Source organism: Asterias amurensis, chromosome 21, assembly GCF_032118995.1.
Source record: "Asterias amurensis chromosome 21, ASM3211899v1".
Taxonomy (NCBI): Eukaryota; Metazoa; Echinodermata; class Asteroidea; order Forcipulatida; family Asteriidae; genus Asterias; species Asterias amurensis.
Window position 1 is genome coordinate 7,488,233 of NC_092668.1, and position 13,184 is coordinate 7,501,416.

The 13,184-nt window shown below is 38.5% G+C and overlaps 1 protein-coding gene across 3 annotated transcripts in view; it reads left to right on the plus strand.

Annotated features, from left to right (window-relative positions):
* LOC139952822 (cell division cycle and apoptosis regulator protein 1-like) overlaps positions 1–8,137 on the plus strand; it is a 28,549-nt gene extending 20,412 nt beyond the window's left edge. For all 3 annotated transcript variants that reach the window (XM_071952065.1, XM_071952066.1, XM_071952067.1), the window contains exons 17-20: positions 677–870; positions 2,145–2,301; positions 4,022–4,216; positions 5,798–8,137. In XM_071952065.1, coding sequence (XP_071808166.1) covers positions 677–870; positions 2,145–2,301; positions 4,022–4,216; positions 5,798–6,114 — 863 coding nt within the window. In that variant the 3' untranslated portion in view covers positions 6,115–8,137. The remainder of the gene's footprint in view (positions 1–676; positions 871–2,144; positions 2,302–4,021; positions 4,217–5,797) is intronic.
* Positions 8,138–13,184: the final 5,047 nt, after the last annotated feature.

Genomic DNA, 13,184 nt, shown 5'->3' on the forward strand with positions numbered 1-13,184 from the left:
TGTTTCTTGCCCTGCCATGTTGCTGAGTTTTAAAACGTTCAGCCCAATGGCGTTAACTGTGCAACGGCAACTTTAGTGGACTGTGGGCTATACTCTACTTGACCCCCAATGGTGACTTGGTTATCAAAACATGTTGGAGCAAGTTTTAGTTTTGGCAGGAATGCCATTGGTCCTCTATTTAGTCCTTTAAAGACACTGAACACTGTTGGTAATTGTCAACGACCAGTCTTTTTACTTGCTGTATCTCACCATATGCATAAAATATCAAACCTGTGAAAATTTGAGCTCAATCGATCGTCGAAGTTGCGAGATAATAATGAAAGAAAAAACACCCTTGTCACACAAAGTTGTGTGCCTTCGAAATCAAATTTGTGGAAAATTATTTCTTTCTCAAAAACTACATTACCTCAGAGGGAGCCGTTTCTCACAATGTTTTATACTATCAACCTCTCCCTATTACTCGTTACCAAGTAAGGTTTTATGCTCATAAATATTTTGAGTCGTTACCAATAGTGTCCACTACCTTTAATAGAATGTACCCCTGCTTCTTATTGTTTGCATTGATGTGGAAAGTAAATGAAGAAATGGAAGTAGTTACCAAAGCATACCGGCTCTCAAAGTATAGATACGATTAAATAAAAATACTCAAATTTCCAACATTTTCACAAATCCCCAGCTGATGATAAAAAGAAATCTGACGACAAGAAGAAAGATCCCAAGAAGAAATCCAGACGTCCAAAGCTCGAGACGACAGACCCCAATCTTCTCCTGTCCTGTGTTTACTTTGATCAGAATCACACCAACTACTTAGTGGACAGAGACACCGAGGAAATCATACATAGTATTGGTCTACATCTGTCTAGATCACAGGTAACCTCCTTTTTGGAACCATTCAATTGTTTTAAAGCCACTGGACACCTTTGGTAGTTGTCAAAGACCAGTATTCTCACTTGGTGTTTCCAACATATGCATGAAATAACAAACCTGTGAAAATTTGGACTAGATTGGGCGCCAAAGTTGTGAGATAATAGTGGAAGAAAAAAACACCCTTGTCACACGAAGTTGTGTACTTTCAGATGCCTTGAATTTAAGACCTTAGCTGAGGTCTGGAATTCAATGCAAATATGTTATTGAAAAATAAGTTCTTTCTTCAAAAACTACCATACTTCAGAGGGAGCCGTTTCTCACAATTTCGTATACTACTAACAGCTCTCCATTGCTCTTAGCCAAGTAAGTTGTTATGCTAACTATTTCAAGTTATATTCAAATATAACATGGTTTGAGGGTGACTAGTCGATTTTAGCTCCCCGAGGTATTGGAAGTTGATAAACTAGTTCCCGAGGGGAAGCCTCGGGAACTAAATTGTCAATTTCCAATACCGAGGGGAGCTCATCGACTAGTCACCCGAAATAAACCATGTTATAATTGTTTTACTATACTTCATACATATTCAGTTACCAGAACGTGAGTTTTGAGCAAGAGAAAATGATGAGTGTGAAACAAAATGCACATGATAAGTTTGTTCATGTGTTGGATGTCGCTAAGAGAGCGCTGCCGTGCGTGTATACAAAACAGTACCACGACCGTAAAGCACATGACAAGTAGAATGACGAGTAAAACAATGGAAAATAATTTTGGAAAATAATTTTTGTCTCGGAGATCATGAGACAAATATTATTTTAGCATGTAAAATCGTATTTTCGTGCGATTGTTTTACTCATTTCTCAAAAGCTACCTACCTCAGCAACTAATATTTTAATATATGCTTTCTGGTATCATTATCTTCAAACGGTGTAAGTTTAATGTAAATCTGTGGACATTGTGTTTTGTGTTACAAAAAGTACCCAAATCCGTTAAGTGCCTTACGATGTTTGTCCTCAAGGAACCCAAGTCTCGACACTCATGGGTCGACAGCTCCTTTTCTACCACTTCATCTTAGATCCCGCTTTAAACGACAAAATTTAAAACTTTTCTCAAAACTTAGCTTATGCCACAGGTTTCAAGGACTAATTTGGTTGTGTCCGTTTTCTTAGGTGTGTTTTGTTGTGCCTTGAACACCCAACAAGTCTTCATTATTATAACGTTATAATATTTTTTATTATTAGGTAGCCATTATGTTACCACGTAAATTTTTAATTCGTTAGGTTCGGAAGATTGTTCAGAAAGTTGTCTCTCGAGACTCCATGTCCAGGGAGATCTTCAACTATCGCAAGCTGACGGATAAATCCACAGAAGAATCTGAAAGCAGTAAAGCCGAACAGCAAATAAACGGCAGTGTTTCTGACTCACTGCTGGCCAAAGGTAGGTGTACAACCCAACATCAGACATCTCTTTGTCTTTAGTTCATTAAAGGGTTTGGGTACTTTTTGTACGACACAAACATCCACAGTATCGAACTTACATGGTTTAAAGATAATGGGTGTAGAAAGCTTCCCTTAAAATATTACTCTCTGAGGTGCTGTAGCATTTGAGAAATTGAAAGAAAAATTCACTACCTTAAATTTTGTCTTGGTGAGACAAAAATTATTTTTGCATGTAAAACAGATTTCCGCGACTGTCCTGAGAACTATGCTAAGTGATTTTCACTTTTTTCTTTTAAAACTTGACGACTAATGAAGTTGAAACTTCTACAGGTAAATTAAATTACATACATTTCCATTCCCAGTTAGTAGGGATTCATGTAATAGCCACAACATTGATCTGCAAAAGGTACCAAAACCCTTTGAAGGAACACGTTGCCTTGGACCGGACGAGTTGGTCTATTAAAAGTGTTTGAAACCGTTTGTTATGAAATACATATGGTTAGAAAGATGTTTTAAAAGTAGAATATAATGATCCACACAAGTATCACTCAAAATTGCATGGTTTTCCTTTAACGTCGCGAACTATCACGGTCGGCCATTTATGGGAGTCAAACTTTTGACTCTCATAAATGGCCGACCATTTTAGTCGACGAGGTAAAAAGAAAACCACGCAACTTCGAGGCATATTTGTGTATATCATTGTTTTCTACTTTTACAATATCTTTAAAAATGATACACACAAACTTGCCTCAAAATTGCTAGGTTTTCCTTTTACTTTGAGAACTAACACTGTCGGCCATTGGCCATTTATGGGAGTCATAAATGGCTGACCGTGTTAGTTGACGAGATAAAAGGAAAACCTTGCAATTTCAAGGTGTGTTTGTGTGGATCATTGTATTCTACGTTTACAACATTTTTCTACCCACATGCATTTTATAACAAACGGTTACAAACGCTTTCCAAAGACCAACTTGACCGATCCAAGGCAACGTGTTCCTTTAAGTTTCATTCCCTTCTGGCAGGCATCCTGAACAAAGATATTGACAAAGTAGGTAGGCCACCAACATTGGGCTGTATACTAGCTCAGTTGGTAGAGCACTGGCACGTTAATGCGGAGGTCGTGGTTTGAAGTCCAGCTCTAGTATTCATTTTTCTTTGTTCAACAAAAAATTATGTTGTCTTGCGGTTCGTTACTTTTAACCTGAATTCATGTAACTGCAATTAGCTTAAAGACCAATGCATTTGCTGCACCTCGCACCGCCATTGCTGGGGTGATGGCAGCACAAGGGTTTTGTACACTTTTTATGCAAATTAAATGACACTGGGTGGAAACTGCTGCGATGTACTTTAAATGATTATTTTATATTTGGTTTGCGGTAACACTATGTGTGTGTCTACATGTCAGGTAGATTATGTTCTTTTGAAAACACGTCTTGCTTTTATATACTTAGTAGATATTCAGAATTTGGGAGACTTCTCAGTTCTTAAAAGAACTGTCCTGCTTTTTAATTACTACCTTGGTGGAAAGTAGAAAATCGAACAGGACTACTACTTTAAATGATCATCAAATGAATTTTATGTTTTATTTTGGCAATCTCTTTGATAAAAACAGGTAATTATGAACTGTCGAACACCTGTGAAAGGCGAGGTGGAAATTGCTAAGATGTACGTAAAATGAATTGTGTATTTTATTTTGTCAATCTCTTTTATAAAAAAAGGTAATTATGAACTGTTGAAGGCGAGCACTAAGACCTCACCAGTCAAGACTAAGCAGGATGAAGACGATTCAGCATACTTGGTAACTTACCAAGGTAGCGTCATTGACATCCAAAACCTACTCCTGAAGGTTGAGAAGAGTGAACAGGACCGTCTTATGGCCGAGCGCAAAATTGATGAAATGGAATTCATTGTTGGTATGTCGTTACTTGGTTTATCATGTCGGTTTTAAGGCCGTTGTCCAGTATGTTTTGGGTTGGCCTTTTGGCTCTCCTCCACTTGGCCCTGTCCATCGCGCCTCCAAGCAGATCCATGTCGTTTGTCATGTAGCTCTGCCTTGTATTGCGCAGTCGGCCAACAGGTGCTGGTTGAAGTTGATTAAAGGAACTGCCTTGGATCGGATGAGTTGGTCTATAAAAAAGCGTTTGTAACCGTTTGTTATAAAATGCATATGGGTAGAAACATGTTGTAAAAGTAAAATACAATGATCCTCACAAACATGCCTTGAAATTGCACGGTTTTCTTTTTACTCCGTCGACTAACATGGACGGCCATTTATGACCGACCGTGTTAGTTCGCAAAGTAAATGAAAACCAAGCAATTTCGAGGCAATTATGTGTGGATCATTATATTCTACTTTTAAAACATCTTTCCAACCATATGCATTTTATAACAAATGGTTACAAACGCTTTTTTATAGACCAACGATCCAAGGCAACATGTTCCTTTAAAGGCGTTGGACACCTTTTATAATTGGTTTTAACAGGCATGATATTTCTCCTACTTTTGTTTGACTTCAGATTTTTTGCGCTATTTTATTTAACAGCCTGAAATGCCTATTGTCTAGGGTTCTTTCCTTTTTTCCTTTTTTTTTTGTATGCAAGTTGCCAGACACACCAGGCCTGACAGCCACTTCTAGGTGTGGGCTACAACAACAATTTCCAGGGGGTCGTTGCCACATACTCCTAGGGCTGAAACAGGTTTGCCTGTTAACAGTCTATAGGGATGGGTAGGCTTGGGTATTATCAATCAGAAGACTGGCAGGTAGTGCAGAAAGTTCTTTACTTATACCTCCCCTTGCACTCGGTAAAGGGTTCCTACTGTTTTCCAAGGATTAAATATCATCCCTGTTCATAAGAATTACAGTGTATACTTGTTATCAAAGCGTAAGGGAATAAAAGGGTAGCGACTAGCTCTAAAACAGGCAGGGGCGAATTGCTGTGTGATAAAGGCCCGAGCCGAAGACGAGGGTTTATCACACGTCAATTCGACCCTGCAAGGTCTCAAACGGCCGTGAAAGAAATAGTAGCTACCCTTTCATTCCCATTCATAAATGCCTTTTTGGTTAAAAGGCGTAATAAAGTAAGAAACTCTGTAAAACTTATCCGTTTCCAACGTGCTTGAGCTCTGCTCTGTACATGTATGTTTCTACCTCCATGGTATGTATATGTACGACGTCTGTGTGTTGCATTGTGATGACTGAGACACCTATTTCCGTTCGTGCGCATGCGCATAATATAGTCTTGGTGCAGCACGTTCTGGTTTTCCTTTCACACGCAGTACGGCCAACTCACCGACAGCGCCTGCATCGCCCGTAACAAGAAGCGTCTTGCACCAAGACTAGCGCGGAGTATCCGCTCACAACCGGTTATAAACACTGGTCATTATCAAAGGTTTTAAAAAAAAAACGTGACGCGCTCTTCACCAATTGAAATAGCGAAACTGTCTGAGGTATTTATGAATAATAGTTTTTCTCTAAATGGTTGTGATATCTACAGATAGTCTGAGAACCAATGTGTCGTCGTCCGAGGCCAATGCTCAAGGTATGGTGGCGAACTTGGACGATATGCGGAAACGTCTCTACACCACGGAAAAACAGTTGAAGTCTGCCGAGAAACAAGCGCAGATGTACAAGGACGTCCTTCACTCCTCTAAGAAATCCCTGGGATCGGTCATGGGTAAGCTGGAAGAAGCTCTCGCCGACAAGAAAGCCGACGGAGACAAAGACGGCAAAGATAAAGGGAAAACTGAGATCAAGAAAGAGTTTGAAAGTACAAAAGATAAGGATTCAAAATCTACCAAAGATGATAAGTAAATGTTTTTCATGGTTGTTTTTTTTTTTTATGGGGAGCCTCAGTTAGGTGAAAAAATTACATTAAATTTTGTTATATTTTAATGTGTTAAAGGTGTTATACAGGATTGGGAGAGCTGACAAAATTGTTGCAGACAGCGTTCATGTTTTATGTGACTATCAAAATACATACAATAACAAAACTGAAAATTTAGGTGTAATCCATTGTGTGAGTCTAGAGAAAAAAGTTTAAAACATATTGGAAACACATTGTCCTTAATTTTGGTCGTAACAACCAAAATCAACTGTTGCGTTTTTTTGTATTTTTAGGTTTTCAGGTACATTTTCTGTGAATACCACTTCCTTTCAGAGGGGAACATTTCACTGAACAAATGTTTTCTAGAATGAACCTCATTATCAGTCAGCTTTCGGACAAACATTTAAAAATGATGTTCGCTATCCTTTCACAATCCTCTATGATACCTTTAATAAAGAATGTTGTTTTGAAATATTTCAAAATATTGAGTTTACTATAATTATTCAGTGAAATATCTCTTGTTCTGTGGTGCATATTGGTCTTAAAGAGATATTTTTGCAGTTGAACAGTTTTTTTTCCCTTTTATCAGCTCAACAAACCATCCGTTGATCGATAGCCAAAATTTGTAAGGCATATTTAAGAGTTTACGTCTTTCTTTTTTTAAACATGTAGGAATGATGCAGTGGTGGATCAAAACTTGAAAGTATCTTTTGATTATGAGTATTAATTGTTACCTTACCAAGTATGTAAAGTTGTTTCTTAAGAAATTCACCAAAAAACATCCACCTGTATCCTTCAAGTGTCCTGCTGTTTCAATGTGATTTCATATTTCCAAACATTTGATATGACTGAAATATAAAGGTTTTTAAGACTGCGGTTAATATTTAGCATAATTATTCTGTTTCAAAGACGTTTCAATTTAGAAATGTGAGGGTGGTCATAGTATGATGTCGGAGCCAAAGAGATATTTTAATTATAAACAGATAGTGCTAAATCAAGTTTTTATAAGAGGGGTTTCAAGTTTAAGTAGAATGCCATTTTTTTTTTTTCACTAAAAACATCTCGACAAATCATTAATAGATTTTTCTTATGAAAGATAAAACATCTGATTTTTACCCAGGGCAAACAAAACAAAAACAGGAAAGCAGACTAAAGTAGGCAGAGTAACATGCTAGTTTGATTGCCATGTATTGTTGCTTCTGTTTGTGTACATGTACTGCATTTAGTTGAGAGGTAATTTGACAGTTATTGTGTGGGCTTGTGAACTATAACCATACGTGTATACTGAAAAATGTCAGCAAAGTTCAAACAAGGAGTTAGGTAGTTGAGTCAATCAGTTCATGCTGTAGTTACAAGGTGCAAAGGAAATAATATATGCAAATTAGCTCCAATCCTTCCCCCATTCGGTGGAATTGTAGCATTCTTGGCCTCTTCATCTAGGGGTTAAAGGCAGTGGACGCTATTGGTAGTTACTCAAAATAATTATTAGCATAAAACCTTACTTGGTAGTATAAAACATTACGAGAAATTTCTACCTCTGAAGTGACATAGTTTTCGAGAAAGAAGTATTTTTCCACGAATTTGATTTCAAGACCTCAGAATTAGATTTTTAGGTCTCGAAATCAAGCATCTGAAAGCACACAACTTCACAGGACAAAGGTGTTTTTTCTTTCACTATTATTTCGCAATTTGACGACCAATTGAGCTCAAAGTTTCACAAGTTTGTTATTTTATGCATATGTTGAGATACACCAAGTGAGAAGACTGGTCTTTGATAATTACCAATAGTGTCCAGTGTCTTTAATGGAGCTTTGCCGTAATGGTAACGACTTGAGATGCTCCCTAGGCGAATAAGTGAAGAATTGCTACACAAACTTGTTTCCAGTTATACACAAGATAATTTCCCAAACTTAATGTTTCATTTGCTAAGTTGATTGTAATATTCTACTTAATCAATAGAATCGAAGTAGTTTCTAAATATTTTACAGTCAATAAAGTGTGCAAAGTTAATCTCGATCTTTCTGTTGTTGTTTCTATAGAAGTGAGCATTTCAAGAGAAACTGTTGCACAGTGGGCCAGAATTGAATGAAAGTGCGCCAAAGTATATCTCAACATATTTTTGATGAAAATTATATTTAAACATATTTATGATGGAAAGTTGGTTGTACGGGTTTTCTGATACATAGAATTTGATGGTCATGGTTTTAAAGGTCTATGACGTCATCTTAGTCCTGTATCGTGATTGGTCAGCAAGAGTTTAATAACTACTAATATGCGTTTTGTTCATTTTTTTTAGGGTTTAATGCGTAACGCAGTAAACCGATTTAACACCAGGAAATATGCATAATTATAGTCAGGTTGCACAGTCGGGGCTATAAGCGATTGGGATTGTCAGGGCGCATTCAGACGTGGTTCCATTGTTCTTTTCAACCAACCAAAGCAATGCATTTGGGGAAAGGGTGCATGTCTTTCTGGGAACCGTCATTGAATATTCTGCCACCGAGGAGTTAAGATAGATTGTATAGTTTCGCAAAATTCGGTACCTTCTTGGCAACTCGCTGGAAGTGGGAACCGCATTGAAGAAATCCAAGTGATACCTGATGAGGAGGGCGAAGATGGGCGGCTACAGAGAGTGGTGAAGCCGATGGCTTACTAGCCGGGCAAATCGGGTGAGTCGCTACATTTTCAGACCTAATGCTGGGGCAAGTACAGCCCCAACAGTAACGCTAGTAGGTAACACGAGTACCGTGAATACGGAAAGGTTTCAAACATCTAGTATGTATAAAGGGCCAATAATTGCGAACATCCCACAGATTAATAGTCAGGATATTTCATGGCCTTTACACGTAACTCGGGGTATAACGGACCAACATTCTCAAAGCATGAGTACAGGTACACAAGGACAAGAAAGGGCGGACAATCATAATTTTTCTGGCAGCTTGCCGTTTAATATGAAAGTTAGTCAGAGCTTGTGTCAGTCAGGCCAATCAGGAATAAGTAAGCCTAGTAGTTTAGTGTACAACTTGGCAAACTCTAGTCAATATTCAGGGTATTCCATACATAACAGGGATGGGGCATTGAGTAGGTTAGGAGGGACATCATCTTCAATTGAACTGGGTGGTGCCCAACTTTCAAATGCAGGGTGCAAAATAAGTACAGTAGGGAGCAGTTGCATGTGGGGGTCCATTGATTGCACAGCGGGCTCTTGAAGCATACCGATGGCGGATAACATGCAGCATATGAATTAACCATCAATTCCCTTTAATCCATTGATATCGGTTTGTAGCGAATTGGGCGAGGGCCTACCGCTAACCTTAAAATTTTTAAGATTATTCATAGCGAGTTTGTGGATTTTGCTGTGATCTTACAAAGAAGAGTGACCCTATAGTAGTACAAATAGCCTACCGCTAACCTTAAAATTTTTAAGATTATTCATAGCGAGTTTGTGGATTTCGCTGTGATCTTATAAAGCAGAGTGACCCTATATTAGTACAAATAGCGGTCAAGACACAATAATTCTTGCTGGCTGTAAACGAGGGGGGTTTTATAATATGGAAAGATAATAAACACAGGCGTCCAATTACTTCTATACATTACATGGACCTCTGCATTTTTGACTTATGTAGCAGTGTATTTGCGAGCTCATCTCCATAGAACACATAGAATTATTGAAATAGTGTCAGATCGTACGCACAGAGAGCAGCAGCTCGTCCAATAAGGGGGGATGGCGCACTTTTAGAATGAGGCAGCAATTAACACCAGTTAGATCATGGGCATAATTGACGATGAATTATGGGCATTGCACGTCACAGCACCATGTGTTAATCAAGCTCTAGAACAAAGTGTACATAAAGAATAGAAGGGCAATACCAAGTTTCATTATGACCTTTCGGAATGATTGATCATTATTAGGCACTAAATGGCCAGCTTCCATAAATCAAGGGGTAGCCTATTGCATAATATTAAAATTAAAGACCTTTGCATCTTCTTCCATTTGTACATACGTATCTGGTATTTCATATGTTTAATGAATAGGGTGGTATAGATGGCCTTAGCTTTCGATCCAAACCGGACCTAGTTCAGAGGCATAAAACAAGTACAAACAAATACATACCCATTCATAGAAAAAGAGAGGGGAAATGGATTAAAGGAAGAAAGAAGCGGGAAAGAAAGAAGCGGGAAAATAACAGCCAATCGAAGTTTCTATCTCAGAAACAATTGGTGGCTATGAACCAATACGAGTAGAGTGGCGAGGACAAAGGAGGTTTCATATGAAAGGATGGATTACTGGACCATAAAAGTGGTAAATGCATCGTTCGTTAACAATGCAGGGAAACATGAAAGGGTAGAATTAGAGAACAAGTTGCATCATGATGCAATTAACAATGGTCAATTGATAGAGAAAAGCAAGATCAAAAGTACGATGGTATTAAAAATAGGTATGAGGGACCTGTGAAAAAAAGGGGGTTACTTACATGAGATTGTTATAGTAACAAATATATAGGAACAACTTTAAAAAATTAATTTATACTTGAGTTACAGAATATAAACAACATTATAGTTCTCAAGCAGAAGTGAAGTGGGGGTAACGGGAATTTATTTAACACCAGTGTTTATGTTTAGTCCAAAGGACTTGACTGTCTTGAGTTGGTGAATCCAGTGTGATTCTCTATGCTTGCAGTTATATTTCATATGTTCATAAATTGCACAAATGGGAGGATCCCAAGGGTAGTTACATTGTTTCTAAGATGAAAGAGGATTGTAGACGCTTGGACCCTCGGCAAGATTCAAGATGTTCCATTACATTTCCAGTGCTGAGCAGTCTGGCTAGTTTTTACCGCCAGTCTGCAAAATATTGAATTATTCGGTTGGGTCCTGAGGCGAATTAGAATAAATCTGCTTTATACTTGTTAAGTATAAAGAGTTACACGGTTCAATGGTTTGGCGGGAACATTGAATAGGACTGGGTGCGGTACCCAGGGTAAGGCTTATCTGGCTATGCTTTCAATATACACATTAAAGCTTTGTTAATTTAGTCTTTTTTTTAGTCGTTATATAGTTAAGTATCATCGGTAACAGTAGCAGCTACCATAGCTTAGCAGTGAGGTCAGTACTAGCTTGAACCTGAAAGCGTTGATTTGCATAGATCAGGTGTACGTTTCCAATATCGGTTGGTTTTTCGTATCTGGCGGTCAACACAGCACTGATGTTCCATGGCAATGACACGTTGTGTCGTAAAAATGACGGTACAAAATGTAACGAACAATGGAGGCGGGCTAAACCGTAAAGCTTACGTATTTGAACAACAAAGGCGCATGATTAAAAATTATCAGTTGATCCGGTTATTCAAGTTACAGGGTGTAATTATTGTCAGTGAAGACGAAAATTCGGTCGTTACAAAAAGTAACAAACATTATAATGTGGGACTAAACGTACAGAGTATGTACATGAGATGAGAAGACGCATGATTAAAAATGATCGAGTGATCCGGTTATTCAAGTTACAGGGTGTAATTATTGGCAGTGAAGATAACAATTCGTAAAGTGGTTACAAAAAGTAACCCATTATAATGTTGGATTAAAATGTAACAGAGCATACACATGAAATGACAAGATGCATGATTAAAAATAGGTTCAATTACAGGGTGTAATTTTTACAGTGAAGACAAAAATGTTCGATGCAAACGTAGAAGAGTGTGAAGATGAAAAGAGAAGATGAATGATTAAAAAGGAATCAGTTGCTCCGGTTGCAGCATAGCTTGCAGACATCTTCATCCGGTTGCAGCATAGCTTGCAGACATACCATATTTGACTTATATGACCTTTATTAAAGTAGCATAGTTAATGTTTAAAGTATAATCAGCATATGAAGCTCTGCTGTTAAAAGCAGCATTCTTGGTTGCCCTTTTCGGTTATTCTGAGGGTGAGTGAGTTTACAACTCACGATGGCAAATTCCCGGGCGTTGCGTATTGGTGATATTTCCTTTAATCAGGAAGGGAATTTGCAAGTAGTTCTAAGATATTCAAAAACGGATCAAGTGGGTAAAGTTCAATCATTTCTATTGACAGGAATGCCAATACTTCACCGTTTGTACATTGAGGGGGGACCCTATGTCAGCCAGACAAGTTAATCACATCTTAAAGTAGGGATTAAGGCCTTCAGGTAAACCCCACACCCTTTTCATTTCATAGTTGCAGGATATGTTTGGGGTTTGGGAGGAACAAATCAAAAGTATGGGGAGATGGAAGTCTGGAGCACTTGAATCCTACATTAGGCCAGACTTAATGTTTTCAATTGTCTAAAAAGGGGTAGCTTGTAGCAAGGTCATAAATAAGCAGTGTAGACAACCGCTTCTTTAATTAGCATATTGCCGTTTAAGATAAATAATCATTTACAAGATTGGTGAATGTTGAGTTGGTGGTTAACAAATTGTGTACAACATTTTCAACTACATACAAGACTTTGACAAGATAAAATATTGGTCAGAACAGATTACCCAGGCTGTTTTTCTTTGAATTTGTTTTTATACAGATGTTTATCGGGGACAGTATCATTCGCCACAGCAGCGGCACAGTGGTGGTACAGTGAAATGGAAAGGCGTGTCTGGGGCACGCCTGGACGGCTGGGACTAGGCTCAGGAGATACGGCAAAAGGCGAGGTCCCGACGGCAATAGTGTTACATCTAAGGACCAAAGATATCTTGAAGGAAAATTCGGGACAGATAAGACATACGGTAAAAGGGAGCCTAAAGATGTTCATCAATCCGATGCAAGAACGTGGGTACCGGGACAGTATCATTCGCCACAGCAGCGGCACGGTGGAGGTACAGTGACATGGAAAGGCGTGTCTGGGGCACGCCTGGACGGCTGGGACTAGGCTCAGGAGACTCCTGGCAAAAGGCGAGGTCCCGACGACAATAGTGTTACATATAAGGACCAAAGATATCGTGAAGGAAAATTCGGGACAGATAAGACATAGGGTAAAGAGAGCCTAAAGATGTTCATCAATCCGAAGCAAGAACGTGGATACCGGGACAGTATAATTTGCCACAGCAGCG